Source organism: Battus philenor, unplaced genomic scaffold (assembly GCF_028537555.1).
Source record: "Battus philenor isolate CCGP_79_NKW_IND1 unplaced genomic scaffold, ilBatPhil1.0.hap1 SCAF_9, whole genome shotgun sequence".
Classification (NCBI taxonomy): Eukaryota; Metazoa; Arthropoda; class Insecta; order Lepidoptera; family Papilionidae; genus Battus; species Battus philenor.
The window spans coordinates 3,731,735-3,748,947 of NW_027181759.1; the positions used below are offsets into that span (position 1 = coordinate 3,731,735).

At 32.6% G+C, this 17,213-nt stretch overlaps 1 protein-coding gene across 1 annotated transcript; it reads right to left on the reverse strand.

The window, feature by feature from the left end:
• Positions 1 to 1,574: 1,574 nt before the first annotated feature.
• On the reverse strand, positions 1,575 to 2,544 carry LOC137932427 (uncharacterized). Its single transcript, XM_068776040.1, has 2 exons — positions 2,507 to 2,544; positions 1,575 to 2,400 (listed from the first exon to the last, which is right to left on the reverse strand). Exons 1-2 carry the CDS (start codon positions 2,522 to 2,524, stop codon positions 1,732 to 1,734), a joined length of 687 nt encoding a protein of 228 aa, XP_068632141.1. The 5' UTR covers positions 2,525 to 2,544; the 3' UTR covers positions 1,575 to 1,731.
• Positions 2,545 to 17,213: the final 14,669 nt, after the last annotated feature.

Genomic DNA, 17,213 nt, shown 5'->3' on the forward strand with positions numbered 1-17,213 from the left:
TATAAATCGCGCAGACTGCCGCGCATGTGCTGACTTACTGTGTAAGTAAAACAGTCTTTGTAGAGTACAGCGCCATCTCTATTATATGTATTGTACTATTTTAGCTTTCTTTACTGTACGTAAATCAATAGTCGCAGTGTTTTCATAATAATCCGCTGGGTGTTGGTTGGTAAATTAAGCTCGACTTTGTCCAATACATAGTTTTTCGTTTATTCTTTAATTATGTACTTTGTTTCAACAATAGTATTTGAAATTGTTATTATCATTAACTAATAAATTATTTTATTGTTCTTCAATTTATTTTTTAAAATAACATCCACATAAAATAGCTCCATGTATTCTATATAAGATTAAAGATGGGTCGCATCAATTTTCCTGCTTTTACTGTTTCTTTTGTGAACTATGGGCCCACTTTTCATACTATTAACATATGAAAAGTTTCATAAAATTTAGTCATAAAGATTTTTGTTTTACTATTTCGTTATCATTGTGCTAATAGTTGATAATAATATGAATATTTAACGATTATTTGGGATTTCATTTCAGTGATCAACAGATTTCATGATTTTCTCTTAAACATATGTTTCTTTAACAATTTTTATATATTAATCCAAAAATTTTTACGGGTAACGTAAACATAGCTTAACGATATGCCTATAACATTCTGTACGGTTATGGTCGCTAATCCAGAACCAGAACATAGCTTTGGGCTAATGAAATGTTAAATTTTTGTACAAAATTATTCTTACCAACTAGTGTCCGTAGCGTCCGGGCACCGGATTGCTGACCAGTACAGCTTCAATTCTTTTTAGGACTAAAATATTCTTGGGTGGGATCACTCTTGGCAATCATTTTGGCCCGCCATTTTAAATAAACTAACACGTGTTTGAGTGGTAACTCATCTCCACCCGTTAAGGTGTATATTAACGCTACACGTCTTTTTAACAAACACCTCTTTGCTTTAGGTGTTATTGACAGTTCTCTGAGCAGGGCATGCCTGGAAGAGGATACTGCTGCTCACTTACTACTCTGTTGTACGGGGGGAACATTCTTCAGGGCTATTCATCTCGATAGGATACGATATCAATGGTCTGTTGGGGTTTAATGAAGGGTTCGGTATGCTTGATTAAAGTCAATCCCGACGCAAGAGTGCCGATTGGTTGCAGAAACCAACACGTTGAGACAAATAAACTAACAAGTAGTTTATTTGTCTCAACTTGTCGCAGTCATAAAAAAATAATGTAAAAATGTATAGTGTATACAAATTTATACAAATAAATGAAATTTGTGTCTCTGTAATATTACAATAGTTGCTTTTTTACGCATTTTTACTGCAAGCGTATTAATGTATATCTGGTACAAATATCAAATTTACATTTTTTTTTAATCTTTGTCTGTCTGTTTGTTTCGGCTAATCACTGAAATGGTTAGACTGATCTTGACGGTACTAACGTAATAAGGAGTAACGTAGGCTACTTTTATTTTAATAAAAACTGTATGAACTCAACATTTTTCGGTCAATTGCATGCATCAATTGCAGTCGCGGGCACAGCTAGTTGAATAAAAGATGCATATTTCAAAATTATTGTTTTTATTTACAAAATATTTAATACACAATATCACGAAAGTTTCTATAACAAACTTTTGCTATTTATTTAAATAACTTGATTGATTTATCTTACATTTTATATTATTATATTAATTTAATTAAAGTATTGGTATTGATATATGTTATTGAGGAAAAAAGTAAGACGGTACCACACCACCGTACCATGAATATGGTTGATTCTGCTCTGGTATCGCAAACTTTGGCGGATATCTTTTGCTATGATCTATTTTTATTTTAGATGGACGTGGTTTTTGCATAAAATACACGGGAGCACCTGAGTCTTGCGTCCCGTCTTCTAGGACTGGATCTCTATTATGGGGCATCGTTATTGGATTCCAAGGACTCAATTGCTGAAACTTGATCGGATCGGATGGAAAAGGCATAGTGAATGTATTTTGATCAAACTTGAACGTATGTTGCGTAGGGAACCACTGGAAATTGTTCGGAAAAATATTAAACGGTTGTTTTGGTTTTAACTTCGGTGCGGGTTTATGTGGTGCTGGTATCATGTAATACATTTGGTTATCGCCATCGTCAATTTCAGGTTCGACTGACATATTGTCTGTTTGTGTTTCCTCTAGATCTTCTACTGCTTCTTCTTTCTTTGGTTTAGTCGTTGATTTTGTTTTGCTTTCGACTTTACTATCCGGTTTAACTTCGTCAGGTTTCTTTGAAGATATTTCTGCTGTTGAATTATTTTCTTTATTAGAAATATTTTTGATCGTAGCATTCTCTTTTTCTGGTATTGAAAGTCCATTTGGTATTAATATCAATAATCCTAGTACAATTATCTGTAATTAATCAAATGAAATAAAGTTAGTTATTTTGTACAATAAATCACATGCAAAATATATAAATAAAGTATCGTAAAATAATAAAGTGAATAATTAATCTTACCGACGATGAGAACTTCATGGTGTCGTCTTAAAAACAAGTGTATCAATGAACTACACAATTATTGTCCCCAATTTATATACGAATGATTAATATGCAATTAAGTAAAGACGTCATTTGCAATATTAACGATTATCTAATGAAATGTAATGTTCCGATGAGTAAATTTCTTGTTTAAAATCGATTTAAGATTAAAAAGGAGAGATTGCATATGTGCTAAACAAAAAAAAAATCAAAACTGTTATTATAGCTTTGTAAATATTAGTACTTTGTTATTTTTATAATGATCACAGACTAAATATTTGTAATGTTATTTAATGGAATCAGGCGTTACCTTGCGGAAGTCCATCCTAAGTAAGAAAAGGACCAATATTTAGCCACTTCCGCACATGCAGTGGTAGTCGTGCAACAAAGTGCACCGCCCACCAGCCCGCTGATAATTTTTTTACTTTCGCATTGTTTGCCGCATACGCATTTATCAGCGGGCTTTTTGCACTTTGTTGCACGACTACCACTGCATGTACGGAAGTGGCTAAATATTGGTCCTTTTCTCATTTGCAATGCTGCTACATGTTAATAGGTGATGCAGTTTAAGTTAATAAAACGCACTAGTCTAGAAACAATGTAACAATTTTTGATTATCTTCTATTTCATATTTGCAAGACAGTTATAGAGACTAATTGTAATTTTTGTAACACGGTAATTTTTTGCTAATAAAAATATAAATTGTTAATATGCTGGACACCTTGTATATCTTGCGAAATTGAAAAGTTTCTTGGTAGGATACTCCTTTTGTCTTATGTTATCTTTATAATATACAATATTATTTTTTTTAAGAAGAAGAAGTATTTAATAATCATTAAATAGATTCCATTAGATATGACTAATAAAATTATAAAACAATTTAAATAAGACAGCTTTGACGCTATCTATCCGGAAATAAACTGCAATTTCTTTATTTTTATTACCAAATATATATATATTTTAAATAATTAATATGAAACTTAATTATTATAAAAAATTCTTTAATTTTGGTGATTAAAAAAACATTTTAGACTTCAGGTGAAATTTTGTGAAATAATGCTGTACAATAAGAAAGTAAAATAATTCTGAAGTACTTTATTGTACAGAATTCGATTCTCAGTTATTAGTCACAGCCGTGATTGGTAATTAGATGATTTGTGCCATTAATAGAAAATGAAGCATTGCTTCATAGAAGTCATTGATAATTTGTTTAATGTAATATCTCTTAATGCTTTGGGTGGACATACTTTCGAAGCGTTGAGTTTTAGTAGAGAAAAGCATTTAAATTTTATTTTATATTTAATAATCATTAATAGATACATATATTTTAATGTGTTAAATTTAATATATATTAGTTTTATTACCTAAATATATTTGTGTTTTTAATATTTTGCAATTATGTTCCTATCCACAGATACTAGTTTTAATCCGAGATGTAGTAACGTAACATTTTATTCAACATTTCATTATGTGATTTAAGAAAGAAATCTATGTTTAGAACTTTCATATTTTAAAACAAGCTACGAAAAGGAATATCTGAATATGAAACGCTTATTTTGTCAAGAAAATAATTAAATTTATTGCAATAATTTGAAATTGTAAATTGCTACTTCCATAATTTCAGGCGTTTGATTATTAAATTTTTTGACTGATTTTTTATGAAGCATTTGTGTGCAATAACAGTTTTGGAATTGAAGTATGTTTTATTTAATAAAAAATTATGTGATAATATTAAATAATTATGAAATATTTATAAACATAAGCAAAGGGGTATAACATTTACGCTCTGTATTGCTGACCACTACGGCCACTATAGTTTTATGTAAAATCATCCATGGCGGCGGTGTAGAGCGGTCAGGACCAAAGGCTATTAGATGGTCTAGCTGTTCCAATTTCAAACATTTGCTCGAACTTCTTTTGCGCAATGGCTCATTATTGTGGAGCAAATCTACAGACGACTAGTGACAGGTAGGTCGTTGGTTAGTATATAGTGCACAGTGAAGTGCTTTGCAATTCTCAGCAGACTAGGAGGTCTAGTAATGTCGAGGAATTTCGCTAGAATTTATGAAAATTGTGATTGAATGTCATCAATGGCAACAGTTTTAACGCTGGTGTGGTTGACATTAGCAACCGAGGCTGGAGTTCGCAAATTGGCCATTAATAAGGCACCGGTCAGTCTGGTAGAAGTTTCTAGTGAACCAAAAAATCGGAGCCGATAAGAGGTGAACTTACATCTGATCAAAGATAATCATAATAGCTTAACATATCAACAAGCTAGAATACTACGATAATATTATAGGCAGAGCAAGTTATTTACTATAAATTAAACTCCTTGTGAGGAATATCAACTTATGTTTACAAAAACAAAACAAAACATAAAGAAATGTGCAGTATCTCAGTAGTGGAAATGTATTGATTTAAGAAAGAAACGTCTTAATTTGTATTTTCAGTACTATTAAAACAATTATAAAGTCAATGGATAAAATAAACTAACAGTAACTATACTTTTTTGCGAAGCTGCACATAACGCTTCCTTTAGGTTGAAAAGGTGCAGTCATAGGTTTGTACTCATATGGTGTAATTTTAAGTGTTTGCTATAGGCAAAAAGCTATTTGCTATTTGAAAGTTTTCTGTAGCATACAGAATAATTTTAGTGACAAGCTCACACCGTATAATGCCATAGCTATAAATAAATTATTTCATATCAAAATTATTATTAATTATTATCGTTATAATATGACGACAGTGATAGCTTACGGCACTAAAACGTGGTTTTTTAGTCTGGGCTTCATCAGTAAAATTACAATTTCTCAATGGGCCATGTAGAGGGCGATACTTATTTGAAAGTTATTGAGGCAGCGGACAGGCCACATAGCGCATAGAAGTGATGACCGCTGGAATAAGAAGGTTCTGGAGCGCTGGTCATCGATCGGGAAGCGCATTGAAGGCTATCCACGTGAACAACGCCGACAGTTGACCTTGTTGAGGTCGCAGAAGGTGGTAGATGACCAATTTCAACTGTTGTTATTACAAATACGTAATGGAGACCTATGTCCAGCGGTAAACGTATTTTGGTTGAAATGATGATTACATCGTTATGTTAAACTATTTTTTTCTTTATTATAGAAATCAGTGGTTTCCGAACCTTTCACTCTTTGCCCATAAGTACGTCTGTCATCCATCAAAAAATGCCGTCAACACGTCTTAATTTATCTAATTACGACATGACTTCACTCAAGTACAGTAATTGTGCTATTTCAAAGTGCTATACGCTTATGAACGTGAAAGCAGGTAAATGCTAAGTATATGACGTGCAAGTTACTGTAATTAGTTCCGATGGACCAACATAAGGTTTTAGGGCATGATTGCATCTTAAAAGCAATACTGACCATTACAAACTTTCTATTTGGATCGATTGGAGATTAATTCTATTTATTTTTTCATTTGTAGTATTTTCTTTAAAAATCTTGTGAAAGTAAAATGTCAAGCTTCACATTACGTTTCGGGTCAAATATGTGTTTTTTATAATCATTATGCAAGGCGTTCATCCGATACAAATAAATATTCATCACAATAACAAATTTCTGCACAGCTTCGTGTATACAGTTTGGACAGTACATTAATTAGTACGTTGCTTTACATTTTAATTAAAAAAAAAAAATTAGTAACGTTGATGTTTATCTATAGAACACATTACAGAAAAACTACAAATATGTTAGTTTTTTTTAATTTACTAACTCTTATAGGCGTACATAAAGTAATTAAAATAAAAAATATCACGCACCGGCGAGAGAGCGAATTCTCTCTATCAGTATCGGGTCTCTCGTTTTCGGCGCGTGGCAGACCCTTTTTAGTATTGCAGGCGCAATTAAAAATTATAAAAGATAACTACAAACCGGGAGTTCCCCAACGAAGTTCGTTCAAGCGCAATGCAGATATGTTAGAATGTTACCGACTCATAGAAGTTTGTCAGTAGGCATCTCGCGCCGGCGCGAGATCGGCTACTCACCGTACACCACGTCTCGCGCCGGCGCGATACCGGCAGCAAAGTTGTTAATATATGTAATATTATTTATGTTACTTCTGAGCACCGAACTGACAACCTAACTTAGATCATCGGGATGCGCCTGGTCCTATTGAAAATCTATGGGGAAGGCCTGTGTTCAGTGAACGTTCTATGGCTGAAATAATGATGATAAAAGATAAATGATGAACATATCTGTATTCATTTTCTGCATTACTATAGTTTAATGTCATTATTTTACGTCCGTAGACAGTTTGCACAGTAACAAAAGTGTATAAAACACTTTTTACTAGGTACATCTTCCTAGAAAAAGTTATTTAAGACGTACTTTTCGACTAGTTTTGATTACATACTGGCATTGTGAATTTCAAGGTTTAACGAAATTTTGTACGGTGGTTAGGTTATAATTAGGTAAAAGCATATCCATCTATTGTTTGACAGGTTGTACCTACTAGAAACCAATACAGTGTTCACTGGTTTGAATAATTACCGTGGCTAAGTGAAATTGTTGATGACTTGCGGCTTTACTTCAGAAAGTTTTGTTAATTGTGTGCTTTATGCAACCGGATACATTCTAGCTTTTTACCTGACTTTTATTGTGTATTCGCTTAATACATAGTGTTGATTCCTGTTGATGAAGACCTATGTAAAAATCTCCAAATATATATCTAAGAACATCATTGTTTTTATTATTGCATTAGATTCTTTCGATCGTCAAATCTAAATTTGCAGCTTATGATAAACAACGAAATTTATCCACAGTGGCTTTAAAATAAAGTCTAAAACCTATCTAATTTACCAGTATTAACTTAAGGCACCGAGAGGTCTTACTAAACGAGCCATGAAGAGGTCTTGTTCCGACGACGCTTGATGCAAGTTGCCGCTACCAATCAGTCTTTTTGTAAACCTGAGGGGGAGGCCTATATCCAGAAATACACGTCCAATGGCTGCAGATGGTTGAGGGTCCTTTATATTCTTATTTTAATGTGATTTTGTTAACTATTGATAAATACTGTTTGTCTGTAAGCATATTGCTTCATCGAATTGTATCGAATGGCGCTGAAGGTGATTTACGTAAACCTTTATGCATTACCCATAGCTTGATCGAGTAACTTTGAAAAATATAGTAAGGGTTAATAATTTCATTACTACTAAATACCACATATGTAAGAATATAAAATAAAAAGATTCAAGTAAAATTTTTATTATTGAACAAATATTTTGAACACATGTTATTCATATGTATGTATGTATGTATATATATATATATATATATATATATATATATATTAAACAACAACGCATTGTAGTTGAAGATTGTATTAATAGAAGTCTAAAAGTTGCAAATAATAAACACGAGATATACTTGTCTTTATTTTATATATTATATAACTTGTACATATGACTTTATTGTATAATATGTATAATGTATATACAACACATAATAAATTTTATATTTTTTATTTTGAGACATATTTCGTATAACGAAGTTTTACGCTTTTTAATTTTTTTTTTAACCATAAAATAAGTAAGCCAGAAAGGGTGTAAGTATATATATTTATACAGTATTATCCATGTTCAATTAGGTACATGTTATCTTTTTCGATTGTATTTTCATATCCTTGCACTTAAGTTTGTCTTGGCGATACATTTCATAGATTGCCGTGTAGCGATATTTATTATTAATAATTCCGTTCGATCAGCCGTTTATTCTTTAATGTCAGCCATTTTTCATTACTATCCTTGCCGCCCCTTTCGATATCTTTGCAGCGATATAATGAATCGATTTATAACGTGAGTCTCAATGCGTGCAATGCATGCATGCAAAATGGATCTCATGTGTTTATACGTGAACGTTGTCATCGTTTTCACTGTTAAGCATTAAAATAATGATTTACTGCCAATAACCTCGCTATAAATTCATTAAAATGTATTTAGATAGTTCTAAAATATAAAATTTGTGGTGAAAACGCAAGCTCACGGGTACAACATCATAAACATGATAAGTAGTTGTAAAAACGCGCAGAGAGAATAAATGTAGATGTTATCACAAATGTGTCTGTTTTTTTTTTAAAAAAAATACTCTTTCGTACATCTTGTTTTCGGGACAGGGATATACACTCTTTCCTTCTCTCTCTCGTCCTTTACAATATCTCTCTTTATTCCCTTTTCCATCCTTCATATTTTCTATGATTCAGCATACATTCACATTATATTTACGCATCGCCTCCCATCCCTCGCCAAACTTCCTGTTACATGTGTCTATGTTCCACTTGTGAGTTGTACGGATATTTTAAAACGACAGGATTTACACGATTCCGAGTAAAATCTCGTCAAGCTAAAATCAAGAAAACAATTATTTTAAAATAAAAATAAATTAATTTGCTGTCTAGTTCTGACGATATATTAAAAGGCTTGTATTAAAAATTGTTATAAAATTTGAAAACCCCGCCGTCCAGATCTACGCGGGTTATTTTTATGTGCGTTTTGTTTTGTAGCTGCCATATGTAGTTTGACGGGTTCCAATGATCTTTGTACGCAGTACACGGGTAACGCCTATGGCTTAAATGGTTCAGGTAGTGATGGTTTACCGGTGAACCTCGTGGTCTACAGAGAAATACACGATCATTCACATAGCGATCTTCCTCTTTTTTAGCTGATAGACGCCTCCCAAATATGGCCACGATGACCGAATCCGCACTGCCTCCATTCAGCGCATTCTGTCGACTTTAAATATATCGTCGGTCCACATGTTAATTAGCGTTCAATATGTCGATTAAAATTGGTATATGAAGCTATTAGACCAACTCTATTATAAAGTTTACTAGTAAAATATATAGATTAAGTTCATGAAAACTAATTTACAAGAAACTCTCAAGTCAAGAGATCCTCCACGGAACATTACTAAAGGTCTAGACAATCGTCTCAAATGCTCTCATCTCACGTCAAAGCCTTTAGAGGTGTATAATTTGATAAAATGTTGATAAATCTAAAATATAACTTTCTTTATATTTTGTAGCGTAAATACATAAAATTTGGTCATTCTAATCACGTAAATCTCGAAAATTGCTATGATTACACGTATTTCGGATGTTTATTTTGCATGATTAGTCCACGTTAAAACGAGCGCTGTTTCCAGGGTTGCTACGATGAAAGATCAATGGAATATAATTACTGGTAGGTCGTTTTCTCTTTTTGCAAGAACCTGCTTAAACTACATAGTACCACTCTGGTGCCATTATTTACCACCAGTATTAAGTAAACGGGTTTAAAGGGCCCTGTAAGTAATATTATTTATTATTAACTAAAAATACAGGTTACTACCAACATTTTCTATAGGAATTCTATAGAGCAGGCCCATGTAGAGTAGTGGAGAAAAACTATTGCTACTAAATATTGCTGAGTTTATAAATGCTTGTCCTAGATGACCAAACAAAACAACAAATTTGAACAATAAATATTTTCTTAGGTGGAAATAGATTAAAAATATATAAAGTGCCAACCCTAAGGTAAGACAGAAAATTGGCGCCTCGCCATTGTTTCAGCACAGAGGAGCTTGGCAGAGAGTTTGGCAAGCGCAGGTCGTAACAGAGTATTTATTTTGGCGTAATTAGGGAACTTAATGTTTTAACTATTACAAGTACGGATAAAAAGCAGAGAATAGCAGGATTTAGCTAGAACATAGCTTTTATGTTAATCGGCTATTAACACGATATTCCAGCTAAAGCCTGCTATTCTTTCGTTAATATTTGGATTTTACTACATCTCTATGATTATATATTTTAAATGTCTAACTTGGTTACCATATATCCTGCAAAAGGACGCGTCTAAAATGATAGGCTGGATGAATAACGTTGCAAAAGAATAAAATTAGTATAAATATTTAAATATTGTAATTAAAACTACAAATCATCATAGTGTGAGAGGTTTGTAAGTATTGTATTCAACCGTAAAATGAAAAATGTTTAGGAATAAACAAAATTATATTAAAATAATCACTCCAGGTGACATTCGAAAAATAAACTTTTTGTTCGGAAATCAAAACTGACAAGTTCCTTAAGTTTGAGTTTTATCCTATTTTATAGAGGTTTATCTTAACGAAATTATTGCATATGAAATGTAATTCTATTGTACATTATATATTTCTATAAGTACTTGTTGTACAAAAAATAGAAACGTATATAAATATTACAAAAGAATAAACTCTACTTATCAGTTTAATTCTAAATTGTAAACATTTTTTTAGTTATTTTAAACATCATTAAGTTATATACTCATAAAGTATTATTTAAACACAAAACCGGCAAGCTACCACAGAGTATAAAAAATCATAAGCCTTTCTAAATTGTCTATTAAGTTGTTAAGCTAAAATTATGATCATCTGTGGTTGCGTTAAATGGGCAATTTCGTCGCCTTAGCCGCCACATGTTTTTCGTGATAGGTAACAGAGGTGTAATTTTCTTACAGCTTCATTATTAACATCCAACGCTATCATAAAAAGCTTTCAATTTTACTCATACACAGGCAGAGATAAACGTTTCTTTTTTTATTTTACTACGTATCTTTTTAAAAGTGTCCTTTCAAAATACCTTTTTAGAAATATAATATTTAAGCGCCATTAAAATATTACATGAAAAATAGTAATAAGCACAAGATAAATACAAGAAATAAAAATAAGCTCGTAATGTCCAAATTTCGCCTTCAAAAATTAATAATCCTTCATGAGTTTGGGTTTATGCATTTATAATAAATTTCTAAGGTGAAAAAGAAGGGTCTAAGATATCAAGTTCTAAAATATTTTGATATCTCAGACCTACCTTTTTTAATTTTAAATCTAAAATAAAAAGATATTATTATAAATATGTTTTAATAGCATTCAAGAGTTTTAAGTTGATCAAAATGTGTGGGAACTTGGTTAGTTGATGATGATGCTTTGGTGGCAAGAAAAGGTTAGTTATTTGAACTTGCGTTGATTCATATCTTAATGACGTTCCTCCGTTATCTTTGAAGGTCTTTTTCTCATTTAAAAATAAATCACAACTTCTTCTCTTGTGAAATTTCTTAGCCTCTCAAGTAACGCGGACAACGTACTTCCCATAGTCTACCTAGAGGACCAAGAAATTAAGTACATGCAAATTTTTTTCTTAGCCCGTGTGAAGGATCTGACCTTTGGTTACGCCGCTAACAAATCACAATGTTTAAAAGATTATTATATCTTACAAGCCCCATCACCGTCGCATCTGCTGTGACCATGCTTTGTTGCAGAGGGCAGAAAGAGCTATGCATCGCAACACTGATATTTGTGCGCTAACGCAAGTAGCCCCAGCTGCCCATATGCAGTGAGTGCTTATAGCGTCCGCCTCGGGCCGGCTGTATTACATAGGCTTGTCACGTATGCTCCTCTTAGCTTTACTTCAGGTGTCCAGGCTTCGGATATTGAGGCTGCCGCCAGAAAGCGGGGACCAGTTCGAATGTCTCTTTTGTCAAGTAAAAATAAAGAACCTTGTTGACAAAAACGCGTATTCGATCCGTTAAAAATATGGTAATCATTATGCCCCGACTTAACCGATCAGATATTATTATTTTTTAGTTCGTAAACTAAAACCTATTATGTTACGGTAAATCTTCACGATTGGCTAAAAAGTAGTATTACTAACGTAATTAAAAATTTTATATTTTGTATGCAGTAAATAGAGACCACATAAAAAAGTTTTCAAGTAAAAAATAACTATACCATACAAAATATGAATTGCTAAAACCTATATCCATTCTTCGTAATCAAACAATACGCGATCTTTTTTGTGGTAAACTGGTTCAAAATCGATCTCGTCACTTGAACGTAATCCTTTAGAGTTGTCTGACTTCTTTTCTGTTACCATGTAGTTGGCAATATGTTGTTTTAATAGTTGCTCTCATATATCTCGTTCGCCCGATATACAAGACCCTAATTAGTAATAAATTTGTCAGTTATGTTATATTTTAAACGTATTTTTTATATACAGAATAAATAAAAAAATCACATAAAAACACCGCACATAAACAATTTTGAGTGTTTTTATTTCTAACTGCGGGAACAATGTGAGGTAAAAAGGCCTATAGTACAGTAAGTATCAGCGTATGCTACCTCATATGCGTTAAGGTCTACGAAAGCAACCCCGGTTCATTATCTTTCACGGTTCAACGGGTCTAGTGAACGCAACGTCACCATTGAATTAACCAAACGTAATGTAACGCGTAAGTACACTTGTACAATAAAGTAGCAACATTTTTTTTATGATAATAAACGTGAGGAACGCTGGCAACACACCATGAAAGTAATGGTCTTTGTACCAAGTTAAAATAAGTCATTTTAATGTCATAGTTGACAATAGTTTGTCATGGCTTATTTATTATCTCTGGTAGAACACTAACAGTCTGTTAGAGTGGGCGTTTATCAGGTGACATGACGATGACGATGATGTTAATGAAGACGATGTTAGACTCTGTGTTTTGGCACTAATCGGTGTAACATTGTTCCTGAGGATGCCCCGTGGAGGGGTGAAATACGTGTTGAGTGATTTAACGGCGGTAGTTGGGTAATTCGCATTGTTTGCCGCATGCGCATTTGTCGGCGGGCTGGCGGGCGGTGCACTTAATTGCACGACTACTACTGCATTGGCGGAAGTAGCTATATATTGGTCCTTTTCTTACTTAATAATACTAGAAATTTTCTTTGCTTAATAAATCTTGCCATATATCCTACAAAAAGACGCGTCTAAAACTATTAATGATAGGCTGGATGAATTACGTTGCAAAAGAATAAAATTAGTATAAATATTTAAATAGTGTAACTAAAACTACAAATCATCATAGCATGAGAGGTTTGTAAGTATTGAACTCAACTATAAAATGAAACATTTCTTTGTTAAGAATAAACAAAATAATTTAAGAAATATTACTCCAGAAGACATTCGAAAAATTAACTTTTCGTTCAAAAATCAAAACTGATAGTTTCTAATGTTTGAGTTTTCGGTTTATCTTAACGAAATTTTTAAATAGAAGAATTTAATTCGAATTTGATGTATTTAATGCACGGAAAATATAAACGTATATGAATATAAAAAATAATAAAATTCAATTATTCAATTTATTTCTAAATTATAAACAATTTTTGAATAACTTAAAACATTATTAAGATATATACTCATAAGGGATTATTTAAACATAAAACCGGCAAGCTACCACAGAGTATAAAAAATCATAAGCCTTTCTAAATTGTCTATTAAGTTGTTAAGTTAAAATTATGATCATCTGTGGTTGCGTTAAATGGGCAATTTCGTCGCCTTAGCCGCCACATGTTTTTCGTGATAGGTAACAGAGGTGTAATTTCCTTACAGCTTCATTATTAACATCCAACGCTATCATAAAAAGCTTTCAATTTTACTCATACACAGGCAGAGATAAACGTTTCTTTATTTATTTTACTACGTATGTTTTTAAGTGTCCTTTCAAAATACCTTTTTATAAATATATAATTAAAAATAGTGATAAGCACATGATAAATACAAGAAATAAAAATAAGCTCGTAATATCTAAATTTCGCCTACAAAAATTAATAATCCTTCATTAGTTTGGGTGTACGCATTTATAATAATCTTCCAAGGTAAAAGAAAGGTCTAAGATATCAAGTTCTAAGATATTTTGATATCTCAGACCTACCTTTTCTTAATTTAAAATCTAAAATAAAAGGATATTATTATATATATGTTTTAATAGCATTCAAGAGTTTTTAGTTGATCAAAATGTGTGGGAACTTGGTTAGTTCATTCAATTATATGATTGACAATATACACATATACAATTGTTAAATTTTATTTAAAAGAGCATGTGTTGAGTTTCAGACCAACTCTTCTTAGCATATCAACATTCCGAACCGTCTTCTTTTTTTACCTTATAAGGTACACCGTCTATAAAGTTAAAATATTTGACTATTTAAAAGCGCAAGTGAATGCCTACTTGCGTTTTTTTTAGGGGAAAAAGTCCAAAGACGAGTTAGTTATTTGAACTTGTGTTGATTCATATCTTTACGACGTTCCTCCGTTATCTTTCAATGTCTTTTTTCTCATCTAAAAATAAATTACCCCTTCTTCTCTTGTGAAATTTCTTGGCCTCTCAAGTAACGCGGACAACGGACTTCCCTTAGTCCACCTAGAGGACCTAGAGATTAAGTACATGCAAAAAATTTTCTTAGCCCGTGTGAAGGATCTGATCTTTGGTTACGCCGCTAACAAATCACAAATTGCAAGATTTTGTGAAGGATAAACGGAAAGAATAAAAGAAATTGAGAAGAATGAAAGTGAGTGTAGAATAAAGATAAAACCCTGAAAAAAATATTTGTAAATAAAGTCTCTGTCCCAAACAAAATAGGGGTACGAGAGGCTCCCAATAGCGGGGGCCATTAAAAAAAAAATCACAATGTTTGAAAAGTTATTATATCCTACAAGCCCCATCACCGTCGCAACTGCTGTGACCATGCTTTGTTGCAGAGGACAGAAAGAGTTGTGCATCGCAACACTGATATTTGTCCGCTGTCGCAAGCCAGCCGCAGCTGCCCACCTGCACAGGAGTGTTTATAGCATCCGCCTCAGGCCGGCTGTATTACATAGGCTTGTCATGTATGCTCCTCTTAGCTTTACTTTAGGTGCCTAGGATTCAGATATTGAGGCTGCCGCCAGAAGGCAGGAACCAGTTCGAATGTCTCTTTTGTCGAGTAAAAATAAAGAACCTTGTCAACAAAAACGTGTATTCAATCCGTTAAAAATATAGTAATAATAATGTCTCGACTTAACCTATCAAATATTATTATTTTTTAGTCTGTAAACTAAAACCTATTATGTTACGGTAAAGCTTCACGACTGGCTAAAAAAGTAGTATTACCAACTTAATTAAAAAGTATTATATTTTGTATGCAGGGAATAGAGACCATATAAAAAGTTTTCAAGTAGAAAATAACTATACCATACAAAATTTGAATTGCTAAAACCTATATCCATTCTTCGTAATCAAACAATACGCGATCTTTTTTTGTAGTGAACTGGTTCAAAATCGACCTCGTCACTTGAAGGTAATCCTTTAGAGTTGACTGACTTCTTTTCAGTTACCATGTAGTTGGCAATATGTTGTTTCAATAGACGCTCTCATATATCTCGTTCGCCTGATATACAAGACCCTAATTAGTAATAAATTTGTCAGTTGTTGTTATATTTTGATTGTATTTTTATATATACAGAATAAATCACATAAAAACACCGCACATAAACAATTTGGAGTGTTTTTATTTCTAACTTCGGGAACAATGTGAGGTAAAAAGGCCTATAGTACAGTAAGTATCAGCGTATGCCACCTCATATGCGTTAAGGTCGACGAAAGCAACCCCGGTTCATTATCTTTCACGGTTCAACGGGTCTAGTGAACGCAACGCCACCATTGAATTAACCAAACGTAATGTAACGCGTAAGTACACTTGTACAATAAAGTAGCAACATTTTTTTATGATAATAAACGTGAGGAACGCTGGCAACACATCATGAAAGTAATGGTCTTTGTATCAAGTTAAAATAAGTCATTTTAATGTCATAGTTGACAATAGTTTGTCATGGCTTATTTTTTATCTGTGGTAGAACACTAACAGTCTGTTAGAGTGGGCGTTTATCAGGTGACATGATGATGACGATAATGTTAATGAAGACGATGTTAGACTCTGTGTTTGGCACTATTCGGTGTAACATTGCTCCTGAGGATGCCCCGTGGAGGGGTGAAATACGTGTTGAGTGATTTAACGGTGGTAGATGGGTAATTCGCATTGTTTGCCGCATGCGCATTTGTCGGCGGGCTGGCAAGCGGTGCACTTTATTGCACGATTACTACTGCATTGGCGAAGTAACTATATATTGGACCTTTTCTTACTTAATAATACTAGAAATTTTCTTTGCTTAAAGTTCTTATTGCGATTCTGATTATCCCGATCAGTTTATTTATTTTTTAGAACTACATAATTTAAAAAAAATTTTATACTTCAGCATTTATACTTCAGCAAATATTAGTAATGATTTGTTGGAAACAAAAATAAGAAATACCATTTATTCTTTTTTTAAACTAATTTAAAAAGTTTACAAAAATAGAGCAGACATAGAAAAAAATTAGGCTGAGAGTTGTGTCTATAACACAAACATATACACGTAATAAGATATCATTAAAAACGGTTGATGTTAACCGTCTACTGATCAACTGGCAGGAATGTTACAAAGATAAAAAAATAATACGGACTGCTTTTCTTATTAACAGTACTGATGACAGATCATTCATGTGCGAGGACCGAATGAGATTAAAATGCTGATGGTGTTACAGAAAAAAAAAGTTATAAATCGATATCGCATCGATTCATAATGATTTCGAATAACGGTGACATTTTATTTAAAAGATTAATACTGGCTTTGTTTTCATAACCACTTGCGAATTACAAAAATAGTTTGGTTGTGGATTTATCCTCAATTAAATGACGACATTAAATATCTTCTATGGACAGATATACAGTCTCCGATAGACGTTTTATACAAAAAATATTATTGTTATGATTATTATTGAATAAGGTATTAAATATTAATATCTTTAACACTAACTACT